This window comes from Taeniopygia guttata, chromosome 2 (genome assembly GCF_048771995.1).
Source record: "Taeniopygia guttata chromosome 2, bTaeGut7.mat, whole genome shotgun sequence".
Taxonomy (NCBI): domain Eukaryota; kingdom Metazoa; phylum Chordata; class Aves; order Passeriformes; family Estrildidae; genus Taeniopygia; species Taeniopygia guttata.
Window position 1 is genome coordinate 83,209,232 of NC_133026.1, and position 19,121 is coordinate 83,228,352.

At 38.1% G+C, this 19,121-nt stretch overlaps 1 protein-coding gene across 16 annotated transcripts in view; it reads right to left on the reverse strand.

Annotated features, from left to right (window-relative positions):
• COBL (cordon-bleu WH2 repeat protein) overlaps positions 1 to 19,121 on the reverse strand; it is a 164,988-nt gene that overhangs the window by 104,378 nt on the left and 41,489 nt on the right. For 14 of the 16 annotated variants that reach the window (XM_072924368.1, XM_072924361.1, XM_030265750.4 and 11 more), the window contains 3 exons: positions 11,880 to 12,086; positions 2,247 to 2,457; positions 1,296 to 1,524 (listed from right to left, as the gene is read on the reverse strand). In XM_072924368.1, coding sequence (XP_072780469.1) covers positions 1,296 to 1,524; positions 2,247 to 2,457; positions 11,880 to 12,079 — 640 coding nt within the window. In that variant the 5' untranslated portion in view covers positions 12,080 to 12,086. Of the gene's footprint in view, positions 1 to 1,295; positions 1,525 to 2,246; positions 2,458 to 11,879; positions 12,087 to 15,908; positions 16,007 to 17,006; positions 17,117 to 19,121 lie in introns of those variants that run through there. The other 2 variants (XM_072924362.1, XM_072924367.1) reach the window with 2 other exon arrangements.

Here is a 19,121-nt window from a genome sequence, read left to right on the forward strand (position 1 = left end):
CCCAGTCCTGTAGTAAAGTCTTGGTTCTGACTGTATAGGCTAAAACCAAATTTGAGGACCAACACTGCACCAGCATACATACCACCGTTTTCATTTGAAAGGAAAGACTTTACTGAAGGCTTATGATAATTACTCTCTAAGTTGTCCCTGAAGTATGCTGAATGAATCCTGTTGAATATACTCCACATTCAATATGTTGCTCCAAAACAGTTAGCTTAATTACAGTAAACATGTCTTGAAAAAAATAAACATGCAATTGAGTTATGACATGTTGTCAGCCTCTTTTTGGAACATCCCAGCAATTCAGAAGAAAAGGAGATATTTAGTTTACTTAGAAGTCTAAACTCACTGAAATTTGACTCGCACAGACGAAGAACTGCCACTTATCAAAGAGTTGGAAAGAAGAGACAGAATGTCAACATAAATAAATAATTTTATAAATAAAAAATAAGCCTACAGCTCAGCACCTACAAGAATGACGTTATCTAAACAATAAATAAGGACATTTACCATGCTGGAAGTGGTAGCAATTGAGAAAAACTACAGGAGACAATTTTAATTAATATCACTATCTGACCTCAAAGGAAGTAGTGCTTGTCAATGTGTATTTTTAAAGCAGGTATATTTTAAAGCATATCACAGAATTATGTTGAATTCATAATCAGGCTGATAAAACTCAACTCTGAGAAACTGCTATTACAATTTTGTCTATGAGAACAGAAAGTGAGGATAGGTAAACATGAGAACAAAATTTTAAATAAATAAACAAATACCTCTTAGTTCTTCTTCATTAAACTGTCAATAATCGTGCTCTTTGGAGAAATGGTCTCTGATCTTGTCCAGTCTGTTTCTCATAAGCCCTGGTCTGTCGCCTCTGCCTCTCAGCTTTCACAGCTGCCATGACTATGGCATGTCTCTTCTTTCCTTCTCTCCAGCCCACAGCACAGGTAGGCGACAGACTCTGCCTTGTATTACGTGGACCTCTACCAACAGCAGCTTGGGAACACAGCAAAGCTCCTCCTTTTGCCCTGCCTTAGGACGACCTACACCCTGCCAGAGTCCAGCCCAGCCTGGCACAAGGCCCAAGAGCATCCAAGGATGGCTGGACACATTGCTGACCAGGCTGCTGCTCTGGGCACAGCTCACTGAACAAACCCGTGCTGCTCTCCAGACGGAGATCTCACTCTGCTGTTTCAGCTGGGCCCCAAAAGAATGGGAGCACAAATGCTTTTAACTGCCCATAATATTGTTGCCACATCATAACCCTGCAGTGACTGCTATCAGTCTTGGCTCACCTTTTTTTCTGTCCCAGGCATACAGCTCCTTTATCCCTAGCTCCTCCAAGGACTTGGTAAGCTCCAGCTCTTCCCCAGTTATGCCGTCCCGCAGAAGAACAATGTGCTCTTGACTGACTTCACACTTCTCACAAATAGCTGGGATGATGTTGTGGAGAGGCACCTCTGGACTAACTCGAACCACAGCCTTCTGTGTCTTCAGGTAGTTCACTACCAGCCTCACAGATTTCTGCAGAAACAAACATAAACTGTCAGTCCCCCTTCTCTGGTGGATAGGCCATCTCACAATGAGAAAAGCACTCGGGATTTTCATGTTGTCTTGACTATTCCTAGGCAAACACCCTATATTGCAAAAAATATTTCAAGGAATAAAATCTCAGACCTCGCTTTCCACTAAGAAGACATTCACAAGAATACGCAAAGAAGGAAAAGGAATCGGAGGCAGACATAATGTGAAGGTTTACAAGTCCCACTCTGAAAGGTGGGAGAGTATAATTAAATATAGTTATTATTATAAAAAAAATTCCAGCAAACATTTGGAAAATAACTACTTTTTAATCTTCACTGTATTGTGAAATACATTTATTAATGATCAGCCTTCTCCCATATCTTCAATGAAGATGGTTCACATAATATCACAAAATATCACCAAAATACTATCTCCACACAACCCCACTCTCATTTCAGCCATTATTGCAATTTTCATTACTGCAAATTTAAAATTTCCTAACCTTCAGAGTTCCATCTCTCCAACCACATGCAACATACCATTTTGTCTAAATGTCTAGACTAGCCTCTACTAATCTATGTGCAAAACATTATTAGTTAAGCAGGTTATAATCAATCCCAAGTCTTTCCCATCTAGTTTAAAGATGGAAAGATTGGAAGAACTGAAATCATAGGAATAGAATGATGTTTCATGGCATCATTTTAGCCCTCCAGAGTACTGACCTCAGGGACCCTTGGCAGAGGTCGCTTTGCCTTCTCTTCTGCAATCTTCTCTTTCAGAAGAACTGTCTGTACATCCAGTGCTCCTATCAAAGTGTTTGGCTTGTAACTCAGAACTTGTTGAGTTCCCGAAGACTTTAGTTCAAGACTATGTTGAGATGGATTTAAGTGATACTGGCTGCATAAATCAACCAATACATCCATCACAGCTTTACTACAAGGAAGAATAATTCACCATTAGCATGAGAAAAATACATTTCTAGAAAATTTACCTCAGTTTTAAGATGGGGGGATAAAAGACAACACAAGCTGTGGATATGCCTCTAGTTTACCATCTTTGGGAGGGAACAGTGCTAGTGCTTTGAATGTTAAACAGATCAGATAAAATGACATGAATTAAATATATTCATAAAGCCAGGGAACCTCAGGGAAACGGGAAACTGGACAAGACAAACGCACATCCAATCAATATGATTACTGCAACGTTCTCCGTTTATTCAAAATCAGGCGGTAGTTTATATATGCTTCTATATAGTTTACAGAAACAAAGACACTCTGATTGGTAGGCTAACATTGTTTACCTTTTCCTTAAAACGGCCTGCACTGTACACCATAAAACCTATACTAGTTCACACCCCGTGGTCCCCACAGTACCTTAAGACTATTTTCTATCTGCGCCACAACCCTGAATTTCTAACTGCGTCAGAGGCTTTGAAGGCCCCACCAGGCCTCAATCTGAGGCCTAGCCTGGAGTAGCTCAACTTTCACAATTCATGCCCTCTTTCTCTCAAAAATGCTGCAACATATTCACACTTCAGTGTGTGTTTATGAGCTCACAACTAACTGTTCAGTATCAAGTAGACAGCAGTGCCAATCATAGCACTAACAGACATCAGCCAAGAGCAGACAAAGCATCTTATTTATTTCCAGACTACAGGTGACAGAATATTCTGAGTTGTAAGTGACTCTCAAAGATCCAATAAGTCCAACTCTTAAGTGAATGGTCCATATGGGGATTGAACCCACAACCTTGGTGTTATTAGCACCATGCTCTGACTGAGTGTCATAATGTACTAAATCCATACATTAAATGCTCCAGGTCAAATCCTGTTCATTAATTTGAAGACAAGATATGAGTAAATTATGAACTCACAGTCTGATAAATTCCGCCTAGATTTGAACAATCACATAACCTAAAATGGAGTACTTAAATCTGGAACAAACGGCAGATGGGGCTTATTTTTCCAGTTTACAACTGAATTCTTCACATCCATTTGACACCAGCAATATTTTCCAGTACAAGAGACCTGTCCATACTTATTTTGGTGAAGATGTTAACCCTGTACAAAACCATTTGGTTTTGAGTGTCCCCATTATCAGCAAGTCTTATTGCAGTATGATTCTGAAAACATGAGGTTTTAAAAGAGACAGCAACTGTCCCTCTCATTTTGTGCCTCGGCACAGAAATACTCCATTCTGCGTCAAGAACTCAATATTCGCTGGAGCTTGATACTGCCTAATACAGCAGATATGAACTATGCTCCCCCACACTCCAGAAGTTCTCTACAATGGTAATGAAGGATTATTTTATTTTCCCAGCCTTCCCCTCAAAAATTCTGTAAAGGATCAGAGAAACCAAGTTCATTAAAACTGGTAATTTTTCTAAAAAGTTTTGGTTTCATAAACCAGTCTGTTGCAAATAAAACAATGTAAGCTAAAAAAAAAAACTTACCAGCTGTAGCTGGATCCTGTCCTATACAGTGGAATATCAGCAGAAGTGAAAATAAATGCACAGACAGCAAACTTGCCAAAAGAACTGGCATTTCTTTTAATGTTTTAACTGGGAAAACCAATACAGATTCAAAATGCAAGCAAGTTCAAAGAAAATAAAATCTTCCACAGGTTATTAGCCAGCACCATTACATTTGTAGCTCAAGAATTACCTTTTAAACTGCAAGCTGTTGGCATCTGGGAAACTACTGTTTGGAGGGCTAACAATCTTCTTTCTATAGGTATATTGTTGGCCAACAACTGCTCAAAAAGTTGGTGAAGAACCCTGGAGGGCTAATGGCAAAGGCAACAAAAATGGAAAACTAGAGCAATTCCTTATTACCTGGTAGATCACAGCTCTTCTCATGCAAGAGAAGAGGAAGGACCTTCTTTAGAGTAATCTTTTTCAAGTTTAACTGGATTACACAGTATGAGCTGGAAAAGTGGCAAGAGCGAAAAATTTGAGATAATATGACCTCACTGAAAAGGGAAGAACTCAGAAGATGATGACTGAAGATCAAATAAGGAAAACAGATGTCATTAATATGTATGCAACACCTCAGAACAGAGTGCACTGTGGCAACTGCTATCATAGAGAGCATTCAAATCAAAACTGTATCAGCTCATTTCATGATGACTCATTCTGACACTGTCTCCAAGTTGAAAACATCTGTTTCACAACCATGTTCAGTTCACATGCTACACACCAACAGACATTAACAGCTACTAAGTCCAAACTACAGGAGAATCCCACCTACACCAGTATTTACATGAATACGCATTAAGCTGTGCACATGTTTTTAAAATGCTTATCAGTTCTTCTGATACAGATCTCAACTTGTCTGTTTACAGATCTATTTCTTTTAAATTAAAATTTGCATGTGTTTGCTTTACCTCAGCATTCTTACTATTGTTTCAGAGAAAACAAAATAACCTGGCAGAGTCATAATCCATGGTGTCCTATGTGCTTGACATTTACATTTAAAGTGGAACAGTAATATATTTTTGTAGTGCATAATACTGTGATAATTCATTCATATTTGGACAGTTATCTTGCCTCTTGAAAAAGTATTTGTAAAGAGAAGATAGTTCATCAAAATAACAATTTATGATTCCACACATGCGCCACTGAAATTATAAAATATATTCAGCAGCAACAGTACCACAACTATAACAAAATCAGAGTTCACACCAGGCATCAGAGAAAATACGTTACAGACAATCATGCAACTTGAACAAATTTGTCTGGACAATGAATAATCCAAAAATCCAGCCAAATCTGAGGTTTCACCTTATTGCTGATTACGAAACAGGCATGTGTTAAACATAACACTTAAGGAAGCCTGAAACATTCCAACCTGTGCCATGCTGCTCAGAATACAAAATTGTTCCATGAAAAGCATCCCCAGCCTTCATCTGTACCATTTGAAAGTACAGCTGAAGCTTTTGAAAAAACTTCAAAGCAAATCATATGCTCTTTAAAAAATGTAAATTCAGAGAAAATTTTTCACAAAACTTCGAATGCAAAGAAAAAAAAAAAAGTGGGGAGAGGAAAAGAGAGGAATTCCACAAATGATCTTCAAAATTCTTGTATTTCCATCGATATAAGAAAGCTGTGAAAACCTTGCAGTGAAGTTATTCTTATATCAGATTTCCATGGAACCAACTTGAAAAAGTTTCTTTCCAAACCATAATACAGTTCAGCTTGATTTTAAATGGGAGTTCTATTTCAAGTAACTCCATGTATATTCTACACGCAGAAGAGAGTCACCAAACATAGCAAGAGAATAGTAATCAAATAATCTAGACCAACTTTTTTTCCCAATCTTGGGCTGAATATGGCTCTTAGAAGATGCAAAGAGTCAGTCCTTCCTTTGCTTCCATCTTGTTCCACACAGATCCCCACTTTCTATTAACCTGTTTGGACATCTGGTAGAGAACATACTCTGTTTTGAAATTCGAGCAGGTCTTAAATCTAAAGCTGAAATTAAGTTAAATATGTCCTACCTTTCTAACTACTCAGCTAAGAAACACCTTACTTTTTCATTTTAGTACGATGTTGCTGAAATTTTTGGTGGAGTGACCAAACACTACATAAAAGACACCAAAGGTTAATGACCGACAAACAAATACTAGAGCACAGAAACAAAACTGGAGAGAGAACACAATTTAAGACTCAGACAAGAAGGTCCATATGACTATTCTTAGCAAAGGAGAGTACTTTGGATCTGATTTGATGTTTTGTTCCTAAGCTGTTTGACATTTAATGCCAATTCTGGACAGGAAAGAATAACTACTTTGTCTGCAATACTTATCATGCTGAAGTTCTGATCCAGTTTGACTAGACTGTGTGTTTCCTGCTGTTCTCCAGTAAAATGCGGCAGAGGCCTACGGTTTTTAGGAAGTATAAAATAACTGAGATGTTCTGGGTGTGGTTTGGCTTAACCACCTTGGATCACACAGATAAATCTATTTTAAAATACAGCCTTGTACATTTAAAAATAAATGTGCAGGGTAAAATTGCATTCTACCAAACAAAAAGTTTTTTTAAATGCCTTCCAGTACCTAAAGAGGCCTAGAGGAAAGATGAAGAGGGACTTGTCACAAGAGCATGTGGTGATAGAACAAGGGGTAATAGTTTCAAACTGAAAGAAGGCTTGGATTAGCTATTAGGAAGAAACTCTACACTGTGAGAATGGTGAAGCACAGGAACTGGTCCAGAGAAGCTGTGCATGCCCCATCCCTGGAAGCATGAGAGACCAGGTTAGATGGGGCTCTGAGCAAGTCCGAAGTGCATGGAAAGGGGAGTAGAACCAGATGGTCTTTAAGGTCCTTTCCTACCAAAACTATTCTGTGATTCCATGATTTAAAGAAAAAATTGAAAAATAATCTTAAACTGGAGGAAAGAATCTTCTTTATTTAAGTCAATGTCAAATACACATTAAGAATCTACATTAGCAATTGACTGTAAAACATAATACTATAAAGGGGTGGATGATCCAAAGTCTCTAATTCTTTCACTCTTTGCATTCAAACTAGAAAATAACATTAGTCTTTACTTTTGCATGCTCCAAAGTACAGCAGGCACTTCATCAAAAGATTACAACTTTTTCTACACAAACAAAAATATACACACTAAGTAGCAAGCTGTATCCAAAAAAGTTCAGGAAATATGATAAATAAGACACTTATAAATGTTTTCTATTTCTTTTCTTAGCTTGCTCCAGTACATTTGGCTCTTATTTTCCACAACTGAGCAAGTCCACAGAAGGAGCATCAAGATGACACATGAGACAGAGGACTGTGCTTTTTGAGCCTTAGAACAAGAAAGGTGGAGAAGAGACCTTGCTACCGTCTGTAAATATGAACTGTAGGGTTACAGAGACAGACTCTTCTTGACAGTGAACAGCAAGAGGACAAGTGGCAAGAGACAAGTGCTGAATAGGAAATTCCATTTAGGTACAAGTAAACATATAATCTCCATAAAGATGGTCTCAGCCCTGGAAAAGAGGTGCAGAGAAACATTTCCCCTGAAGGTATTCAAACTTGCCTAGAGACTGTGTGTTCCAGCAGCCCCTTCCAACATAAATTCCAGTACAAATTTTTTTATTCCCCTTAGCCTACACTGAACTACTGTAATATTGACCTGACTCTTATTCAGTATTTAGTTAAACTAAATTTTAAACCTTTTGCCATGTTCCCTGTTTATCTTCTTCTGACAATGCCTCTTTAATATTTTACCAACCTGGGCTGATTTCACACTTTCAATCTTTCCTGAGACACTGTTCTGTATGTTAAGCTACAAACCCACAATAAAGAGTCTATTACTGAGAATATGTAAGAATATTCTGGCATTACTCTGTACTGAACTCTGTCCTCTAATATTTGCAGTATCAGACTATAGCTTTGGCTAGTTTATTACTACTTCTAGTGTCCTGCTCTATGGGCATCATATGTATGAGAGAATTTGTGTAACGTGTAAGATAACAGTAGGAGCAACAACTGTCCAGTTTACTTTTCTGCATATTGGTCAGCCAAGTGTTGGCAGCTCAAAAAAAAATCTCTCTTAGCCTCAAACATCCCCATTTTTCTACAGTGGATTTCAAATACGACTGAGTTCCAAGCTGCTGTGTTAATGTCTGTATCTGTGTTAATCAGGAAGTCCTCCTCAGTGCCACCAAGTGTGAACAGAGACAGATGCATGATCCCTTTACTTACAGGTTACCCACTGAAAGTATTACCTCTGAGACTCATGAACAGAAAACTGATAACTTGGGAGCTTTTCCATTTTTTTTCCATCTAAATGTCTACCCATCACCACCTCTCTCAGACCTGTTAACCATTTGTGTGGATGTGCTACAGATCTACATGTATAAAATGTGTAAGTGGCCAATGCTTTACCTATCATTTCAGCAGATCAGCTAGTGCTCACACACAAGTACAAACACAGAATTGCATTTCCCTCCTTTTCAAGGGGAAGTAGACGAAAAGATTTTCATGGATACTTCTACATGTTTTACAGCAGAGTTTCCAGGGATCAATTATTTCAAAAAGAAAACTGTTAATACTACTCTACTGCTGCACACACTCCTTAAAAACTCATCTTTGTACTAAAATCTGTGCAACACATTTTCAATTTCTCAAACAAATTGTGTATTACAAGATGGCAATAAACTGTTAGAGAGACTGTCAGCTTGAGTTAACTTATATAAATAAAATTATTTCAAGGTTCCAGATACCAATAAAATATCTTTAAAGAACACAAGCTTTTTTTCTTAAAGTATCTTCACAAAAATTTAATGAGAACTTTCTGCCCTCTTGCTGATATCTGCAGGAACTTTTTACATAGAGAACGAAGTTAAATTACAACATGTTTCTTTGCCTACATACAATGAACAAATTGAAAGATGTAATTTTTACTTTTAGATCACTTATAATAATCTTAAGTGATACTAATTATCTACAGTATTTATATTTTCAAATATAATCTAGTGTACTTCATTGTTCTGTGAACTGCTTTCCTGAAATTACAGAATCATTTTTCATTATGAATATGCCCAGGGCACAGATTTGCAAATTTTTTTGAAACAGAAAAGTTATTTCCCCAGGGTAGCCAAAAAAGAGATTTTGCAGAATACAGTTTTAATGATGGCAACAAAAATACTGAAGATTTATAGCAGTATAAACAAAAGCAGATTTTTCTGAAATGTCCTTCCATGAGATCATCACAGATAAACAGAGTGAGCAGGGAAAGTAATTCATTACCTGCACCGGCTCTTACACTTGCCTCAAACAAAAAGAAAAAAGTCACCACATTTTTTTAAATCCGGTAACTTCATCACTTAATGTTTATCCCTGAGTGTCATTTTATTTCATAGCTGTTTAGATCCCAATATCAAAACAATGCAAAAAGTTGAAAAAAACCTGGGCTTTCCTACAAACCTGGAGACTTAGGACAGTTTACCCCCTAAAAGTTCCAGATAATCTTGACATTATTATTTTTCACTATTCCACATACCTAAAAACAAAACCGGGGCTAATATATAGAAAATTGCATCTTACACTCATTAGAAAGAACAGCATTACACATGAGGTCTGTTCACAGACTGATGCCACTGTAATACAGGGCTTATTACAGAATACTCTTATTTCATAGCTTGTAAGGATGATTAATCCTAATTAAACTTCCTCAGTTTCAATCATCTTTCACTTCCCACAGCTGGCTATCAGTGTCACTAACTTCTCCACTCCAAGTCTTCAAGATAGCACTGAGGCGGGAACAGCCACTGCCTAGGTTAGGCCCCAGTGTTGTGCAGATTAGCACATTAAAACAAGCAGGAACTTTATTGCCACCTAAATTAGAGGCATATATCTGTCATGCAGACCCTGGAGAGAAATGAGCACCTTCACAGAAAAGAAAGAAAATTTTGGCTGCTTAGAATGCTTAATGAAGATGAAATAAATAACCTCACAGAAATGCATGAAGTTTCATATTTGCCATTTTTTCAGGTTTTTGTCTACAGACTAAAGACTCCAATAAACAAAACACAGTCTCAGTGTATGGGATACATAATGATAAACACTTGTGTGAGACACAGAATATTTACTGTACAGGGACTTTCTACTTGTTCTTTGCTCCTGTAGCTTTTATGTTCTTCAAAAGTCACATTAAAAGACCACTCTTGGACTGCTTGCTTTGGAGGGGAAAAAAAAAGTTTCCAACCTTCTGGCAATTATCTATGTCTCAAGATAATGCATGAATATTATCCTCTTGTCAGCTTCCAGGTAGCTTGCATTTGCCATTGAAACACCACCTTTCTTTGCTATACAATGGCCAGTGAGTTTCATGTTCTGTTCCACTTACCAGGCCTGCTCTCTTCCTTCTCTGATTAAGTCCAAATCTCCTTATAAAAACTCTATCACTACACATCTTATCTGAGAGTTCTGATAAGTACTGCTTTCCTTTCAAACCTTTAGCATCACTGTGGGGTGGACACCCACATGTTGCACTTGTCTCCCAAGAGTGGATAAGTGAAAGAGAAAAGCATATGAGAAAAGCAGGGGGAAGAAAGAAGTCCCAGACACCAAACATCAGTTTATACATCCTCCTCAGCCACCAAAATAGGTTATGAGGGAAACAGTCAGTCAACACAGACTAATATATGAGACCAGAAAGTAGTTCTGCTGGAATGCAGACTAACTACTGCTGTAAATGCAGGTACTGAAAACATTAATTGTAAAATAAACACAGAATCTGATTTATCAACAGGCACTTACATGTCACAGTTAAGACAGCCATGATACACAGAGTGTCACCTCCCTATATCAGAAAGCATCAGCCCATACAGAGCAACACCACTTTAGAAAGCTTCAAGCAGCTGCCCTTTATTGCTCTTCAGTCCAACCTTTTACACCCTTCATCTTACATGCCTTACACATGTGTGCCCTCTGCACCTTGTGGCGATTGGTCAGCACTGCATGTCTCATCACCTTCAATGCTGCTCACCTGTCCTGCACACCTGTAGCCCACTGGGGATGAGGCTCCATGGCAGCCCCACTCCCAATTACCACAAACTGTGTACCTACACACCTTTTGAATATGGTGTTACACTTTCTACAGTTTTTTGAATACACCTGACCACAACATTGTTTGCTATGGTTTCATCATAGTATTGTTTATATTTTTGAAACTTCTCCATATTATTTCCTAAAGTAATGTCTCCCTCTATCAAAACAATTTACACAGAAAGAATGAGGATAAAGAAGAGATCCCAAAGTGGAGAGAATTCTCTCAAAATTACCTTTCCAATACAATTTGCTCTTGATTGTACCCAGTAAGTAACACAGAAAATCCCTGTCTCTTTCCATGGAAAAAAAATACATTTTTATATATAAAAGGCTTCTTAAATATGAGCAGATGCTTTGCTGTCTACACAACTGCACTGTAATTGTGAAGGCGGAATCTCTGAATGGGATGAATCATCCATCTTTCCAAGCCTGCTTCCTGGCATGCCTCCAGGCACTCATACTGTCAGGACTGTCTGCCAGCAGCACCTACTTCCACTGCAGCGAACCCACTCTGGATTGAGATGTGATACAACCTAAGCACAGTGACACTACTTGAAAGGGATAGATCTGTACATGTGCTGATCCATGGGGAAAACAGTGACACAACAGCAGCTAAATCCTTCTCGCCCCAGAAGAGAGGGTCCTTTATACTTGGCTCTCAGGACTCTGATGCAACAGCTGCTTAAAATGCAGAGAAAAGCATGACAGAGAAGCCCCATAAACTCAGAAGGGCAGCATCACCAAGCATCCCATGGGGAACAAAAGGCTTCAAAAAGTGGGAGTTAATCAAAGCCTTACCTTCCTTGCACTGTGCACTTCTGCTCCACCCCACTGGGTAAAACGACTGTGAAGTCCACCAGTCTGTTTATCATGTTCTCCTTCATGCTCACAAGGTTCTGATCAGAAATTACAGCTGTCTCTGCAGGTGACTTAGGTTCACTGTGAATTCTACTTGCTGCAGAAGGTTGATTTGGAGGAGGAGGAGCACGAGCTTTCATTCTTTTCCTTGAGAAAGAAAGGCAAGAAGAAAATTAATAATTTCTTCCAAGAAAATCCAAACACATTACTAAGAAATATATGTTCTTTTAGCCATAATATCAGACTGTTTTAAAAAAGGTCCTTTAATGCAAGTATTTTTTTTCTTCATCATTAACCTTTCCAGTGGAGTTGCACTTTTATTTTTACATCCTCTCTAAAAATACACTAATTTTTTAATGATGCACTCACTCCTACTGTTTGCTTTCCATGCCCCAGGGGATGAATCAGTTCCATAATTAGGATATGATATAATCGCTTTTCTGTTTAGTATGAAGCATACTCCTATGAAGTGAGAAACAGAAATGCTGGGTCCAGTCCAGACCTGACTCAAGAAAGAGTTGTATTTACGTACATGAATGTTTCCTCCAAGTCAGAATGGCAGCAGTGGAAGCAGGGTGAGGTTTCATTCAGCTATATTTGGGTTCCACAGTATTACTCTACTTGGAACATTGTCTCTTCCTCTGCTCTAAGTTAGTAGTATTAAATCTGGCTCATGGTACTTCATAGGGAAGCACCATGAAAAGGTCAGCTGCGAATGATATCACCTCTTACCATGCAACACCAACACTACAGCTCTTTGAAAAGCACCCTGGAAAGAAACTCATTCTTCAGTAGCAGGCTACGCACCATGTGTGATATACAGAAAAGCTGCATCAGCTTGCACCAAACAGGAAGCCTACTTCACAGAGATATAAACCCACCACAGACTTGAAGTTTACTTCTTTGGCAAGCTGCCAGACAGATAAGCAACATATGTGTGCTGTTAAACTTCTGAATAGCTGGCCTCATACCAAACACATGTCTGAGAGGATTAACTCTGATGATTAATACTCCAGTGACCTCTTCTGACTAGATTTACGCTTAGTTTAAGTCAGATTTTAGTGTAACAGATGGAAAAAGCAGTAAAATATTTACTCAGAAATTATTGTACAGGCCTACAGCCTGCATTTTCTTAATCTGCTTGTTTTTAGGGTGCAGGAAGAGATTATGGTTCTTCACATGATTTTTGCTCTGCAAACAACAAGAACTGAGGCCCAGAAAGGAAGAGTACAGAAAAAGCACTCTAACCCTTAAAAGCAGGAAAAGCTTAGTGGTCAAATCAGCCAAGGACAAAACTGTGTTTAGGGGGGACAAAACTGTGTTTAGGGGGGAAAAAAAACCCAAACCTGGACTGAAATACCAAATCAAACTCTTCTTTAATAAGTGATAACCTCTATTCTCACAGATAAAAAGGCTAAACAGAGTTTGGATTATCACGGTAAGCTCCTGGCAGAAGAAAAAATAGCTTTATCACATTAACAAAAAAATCCAAACCAACAAAAAAAACCCAAAGTGTTCAGAAGCAATTCAAACCCTCCATACTTTGTCGTCAGTATTTGCATTTGACCAACAACCTCTGTGACACGTCTCAACTTGCAAAAATTCTTTGCTTCCTTGAAAATGCTCATTTCAGTGAGACCTTAGCAAGGCAGTGTTAAATCAGCAGTGATGAAGATACTGCCTTTCCTTCCCTATGTGCATAACAAATAGCATTCTCTACAGATATGCAAGGCGAGGTACTCGTATAAATGAATTTCTCTTTTATCAGAAATTTCCTTGAACATTCAGTTTTTATCCTATATACATTGAGTGGGGCATGAAGTCGTCAGTCACTAACTTGCAGCTCCTGAGCTCTTCCACATCGAGGTGATGATAAGTTCAGACCATTAACTACCTTGACTCTCCATTAACTAAACTCTTAATTTATTTGTCTATTGAAGAAAAAAAAAAAAAGAAATTGGGATTCATCCTTTCCTCAGATCCCTTTATGTTTAGCCACAGTTGTTATTTGTAAGCAGGTTGTGAGAGACATGGGAATTTTGCATATATCCAGATTCATGGCAACACAGCCTTATAATAATGCAATTTAAGAACTTCACATCAATTTACAAATCATGTAATTCTTGCCCTTCATAATATCAACTACATCAACAGAAGTAGCTGTATAGCTCCTATAAATGATAACTTGTTTATTAAAACAAACTTTTATTTTTTGTTTTTGCAGCTTGTTCTATAATGTGGGAGCTAATTCCAACATATTGCATCTGACAAAGTACCAAAGAGGATAGAAAGAAAAGAAGCAGGCAAGTGTTCTGAGCCTGGCAGAACTAGCTGCAACTATGATTTAGCTTATAAATTCTAGATCTCACAGTGAAAAAAGGTAGAAGAAATAAAGCAATTGTAATAAAATAACTATGAAACTGAAATAGTGAAGCCATAGACACTTGAAACTTCAGGGAAGAAATGAAGAAAGACTGAGTTTTGAAGCTAGTGAAGGAGCTGGAAGTAAATCGGGACTATGCTACACAAGGTGTCTGTCTGTTCCCTAGTGATAACATAAAACTTCCTGAGGTTTTCCATGGGAACAGAAAAACAAGGTCAGACACCTTAATGAGAGTGTGATTTTTATCTTTTTAAAATATTTTTTAAAACTTTTTAAGTACTCATCAGCCAATTCTGCAGTTACAGACCTTGTATAAAACTGCTTGAGGTCGGGGGTGAGAGGGGGGCAGTGTGCACAGTGTGCCAGCAAATCAGGCATCACACCAACAGAAGCATCAGCCATACACTGACCAGCGATGTTCACTTTAACTCCATATAACATCTAACAATGCATTTTCTTTTTGGCATTATACAGACAGGGTCTTTTAGATTACACAATCCTGCTTTTCTTTTGTGCAGAAAGGACAGGGCAGGTCTGTTTCCTTCAGAGACATCAGAAAAAGGAAAAGGAAAAACATTCCCACCGCGGTCTCTCTAACCTAGCAACGGTTCAGGTGACCTCATATGAACTTTTCCACAATAGTGACTTATACATGTTTTCATTGTGACTGCTTGAAATTCCTGTTTTTCAACATGTTCCAAATGACATATCTCAAACTATTTCAGTAAAAGCAGGTGCCTCTGCAGTTCACATTTGTGGAGTGATATGTCACACAGATTTGCATTTTATAGCAAACCTTCTGAAACATCTCTGTAGTAGAATGTAGCTCCATGAATTGCAGACTGAAATCCACAGATTTAGCTCTACCTTAATCTGACATGAGCAGCTGCTTTTTCTGACAGGCTCCAGCAACTGCAGTCAGAAGGTGCCTAGAAGCCTCTTAATACTACTGAATGTGAGTGAGAAAAAGAATTCATCTTTCTCTGTCAGAGCAACAATGGTTATAGAGGACAATACAAATCACTCTGCAATAAAAGCCTTACTGTTACCCCCACTAAAATAATGCACAAAGAAAGTGAGTGATTTAAAAGCCTGCTTTAAGCATGGGAAGCAAGGGTACTTTCCATGCTATAACCACAACATACTATAAAAAAGTTGCATACCATTCTTCAGTGTGAGATAAATTCAACCTAAATTTAGTTCAACAGCCATCTTCTGTCCACAAACATCTTTCACTGTTCTCACTAGTGAGATACCTGTTAAGACCCTGTATCAGGTCCTAGTCTGCAGGAGAAGTTACAAGTGGGAACACTTCAGATCTATGATCAAGTTTAACTCATGGTTACACAAATGCTTCCATCCAGTCCTTCAGACAAAGACAGTGAAAACAAGCAGCCGATTCTAATACACAATTGTACAGGGGCTTTTACTGAAGCTTGAACTATTTATTCTTACTTAACTGTAAATGGGAAAAATACATTAAGTCATGAAATAACTAGGCGGAATATATAAATCAACTACCAGCACTGTTCTCAGTAAAAGCACAAGGTTTCTCAAAATGGAAAAGGAAAACCAAGGAAACTGACCTGTTATGGTTGCAGCTACTACTCACTAATAAGATCAATGTTTCTGTAGTTCAGCACAGAAGAAATGCAAGAGAAATGAAAAGAAGTTTCATGAGATTATGAACTTCAAGACAAGGTAACACAAGCCCTTTGGACCTACAACCTATTAATATATAACTACCAAGTAACAGGATGTAACCTTGACTTTACAATCCTATCCCAGAAAAACATGATCTATCTTTTGAGCAGCAGTGGTCTTGGGACTTCCACGCCCAGGGCAAAGCTATGCAGAGACTGCCTTTCTTCAGATAAGGTCTAACACACACACACATACGCACAAAAAGAAAATCTGAAAGTGAAACAGTGAAATGCTACCCATTTCCACTATTCCCAATGAATTATCCTTTCTGCCCTGCAAAACAAAGGCAACTTAACAGGTATAGAACAGACTTCATTCCATGCATGTCAGCAGGACTTTTGCAAGTGCTCCATAATTCACCAGTTTGTAGAATCTGGTTCTTTCTATGCAAAATTTCTCTTTAACTATTAATTTTAAACAAGCAAGAACAACAACAACAACAAAAACATAAACACACACGCACACAAACTGCAGAAAAAAAATGAAGAATATAAAAATAAAGGAGAAAAAAAACCCCAAGAAACCTTAAAAGCCCCACCCAACAACAAAACCAAGAAAAATCCAATCCAAAACAAAACAAAACCTCAGCCATCCCTTATCATAGCACTATGGGAAACATTCATTTTTTATGCAAGGGCCAACTAGCACATCTAGTCAAGTCGATTTGCAGTCTGGTCAAAAGGCTCAAACAGGTGCAAAGGGTTTTTTTGTGACAGTTATGTATAATTCATCTCATAATGAGGAGAAACAAACTGAGCAAGCAAGTGCTTAGTGATGAGAAAATACAGACACAGCATCTCTTGGTTGAAAACCAGGAAACATGGGAATAAACATTCTTGATTTTCAGGTGATTGGACTCCTACAGTCTTTTGAAGGGAAATCTGTGTAAATAGGCAAGAAAAAAATTACAAATGAGTATGTTCATTTGCTCCCTTTCCCCTGGCAACGTGCACAGAAAAGCCTGGCCCTGAGGCACACACCTCATACTCCACCAAGATGCAGCAAGGTAGAAGTCGTTCATGCTCAGTGATCTAACTTGTGAAGGAGATATCTTTCAGAGAACATTTCCTTTTCATTCTTTCTTTGTTGCCTATGGGAAAGTAAAGACAACCCAGGTCACTGGCTAGGAAAGGGACAACCACTTTATCAGAATAGACAGCAAGCTAAGTTTCCTCTTTGTAAGTAAAATCCTTCCAGCTTCTGATGCAGCAGCTCAGAAAAATTATAACATACACAACACAAATGTAAAGGAAATACAAACAGATCATCAGCAAGATAAAGGCACCTCAAGAATTCTGAAAATGGAAACCAAAAGTCAAACAAATCTCAGAGAGACTGAGAACTGACTGCAGAAGAGTGTGATAATGTTCGTAACTAAAGAGGCACAAATTCATCCAGACACCCTTACAGCATAAACTAGAACTCCATTCCACTATGCCATCTATAATATTTAAATTAGCCAGTTAAAAAAAAAAAACAAAACAAAAATACCAAAGAACATGCTCAATTTTATTTTGTCTATCACAGGATAAATATATCAATTAATTACAATTATGTGCAACACAGGTATCGTAAACTTTTAAATGTCTCATAGAGGTTACAGGTCTATAATGCATTACTATTGACAGTAACTTGTTCCCAATATTATTTTAAAATATTTTTGTAAAATTAATTATATTACACAAATATTACACTTTCTAAAAGCTGAAATCTTCAGCAGACTCTAAGATGGAATGAACTAGATTACTAGTGGATATGGCTCAGACAACAACTGGGATTATCTACTTAATTTTTTTTTAAATAAATTGCTGCTCTGTTTTAGCAGTTTTTAGTCCTAATTCCATGGGTACTTTAGTCTGTAATTATTTTATGCTTTTCTCTTTTCAAACATTTATTGGAATTTCATATTACTTGTAGAAGATCATTCAAATTTTAAGGCAGGATCACACTGACAGGTACAATGAAAATTATTTCCTTGCAGGCATGATAAAGTCACCCAAAATAGACAAGAAAAAATAATTTGTTTCTGGCAAAGAAATGAAAGGTATTTAATTATATTTTTGATCTTCCATTTGATTCTACTGAAGAGAAACCCTACAGCTTTATGTATTTTAAAAATAAAGTTTCTATGCCAGAAGAAAAGAAAAAGAAATAAAGACCAGAAGCAAATAGAATGAGCACATCTGTAGAGAGGAAGCAGGGATTGAAGTACACAATCATGGTTGCCCAAGGGTGAATTTAAAGCAAAATAAACAGAAATCAAGGTGAGATTATACAGCTTAATGGAAGTAGTTCCTAATATTATCTCTCTAATTTCAAACTTTTCACCAACTTAATCAATCATTTAAAAGTGTTGGGCTGCAGTTTCCTGGTCTTGGATGTGCCGGTGAATAACAGTTATAAAATTTGCTACCAGAGGCATCTCCCCATATATGACCCATTTCATGAGAGGCTGAAATGTGTCCCAACACACAGCAGAGACCTAGCCACTCTGGTCCTTGTGAAACATTTCATAGCTGCCACAGAAGAGAAAACAGGCTTCTGCCCAGCCAGGACTCGGACTCCTGCCCTGACACAACGTAGCTGAACTGCTGAGGGCTCACCCTCTGACAGGAAGGCTAAATGATCTGTTAGCCTGTGGCTGGTATCCTCAAGTAATCGTGTTTTTATACATCACCCACACTTTTGATTAAGAATCTTAGTGTACTGTCTTCCAACAAAAGCCTCATTCTCCTTCCAGTAACTAAGGCATTCCCTCATTCCCTGGTACAGAGCAGCTGACATACCAATTTCACAACAGATTGATTTTTAGGACCAGAAGAAGCCAGAAGCACTCTAACCTGACCTCCTTTAGTGCATGGGCCATGCAGTGCTCCCCACTGCTACTTCAGAAAGCCCTCTGAGTGAAAGCAGGGACGGACCTGGACATGGGGTGGGCTTAAATGATCAAGGAATAACACTTGAACCTACCAATGCTTTTACGCATAGCAACCACAGCCACGCCAGGGAGCCTAACAGGTCTACCTGTATCAGTTCCCAAAACAAAGTAGAAGACAAGCCCTAAAGAAAATATTTTAAAAAGCAGCCAAATCCCC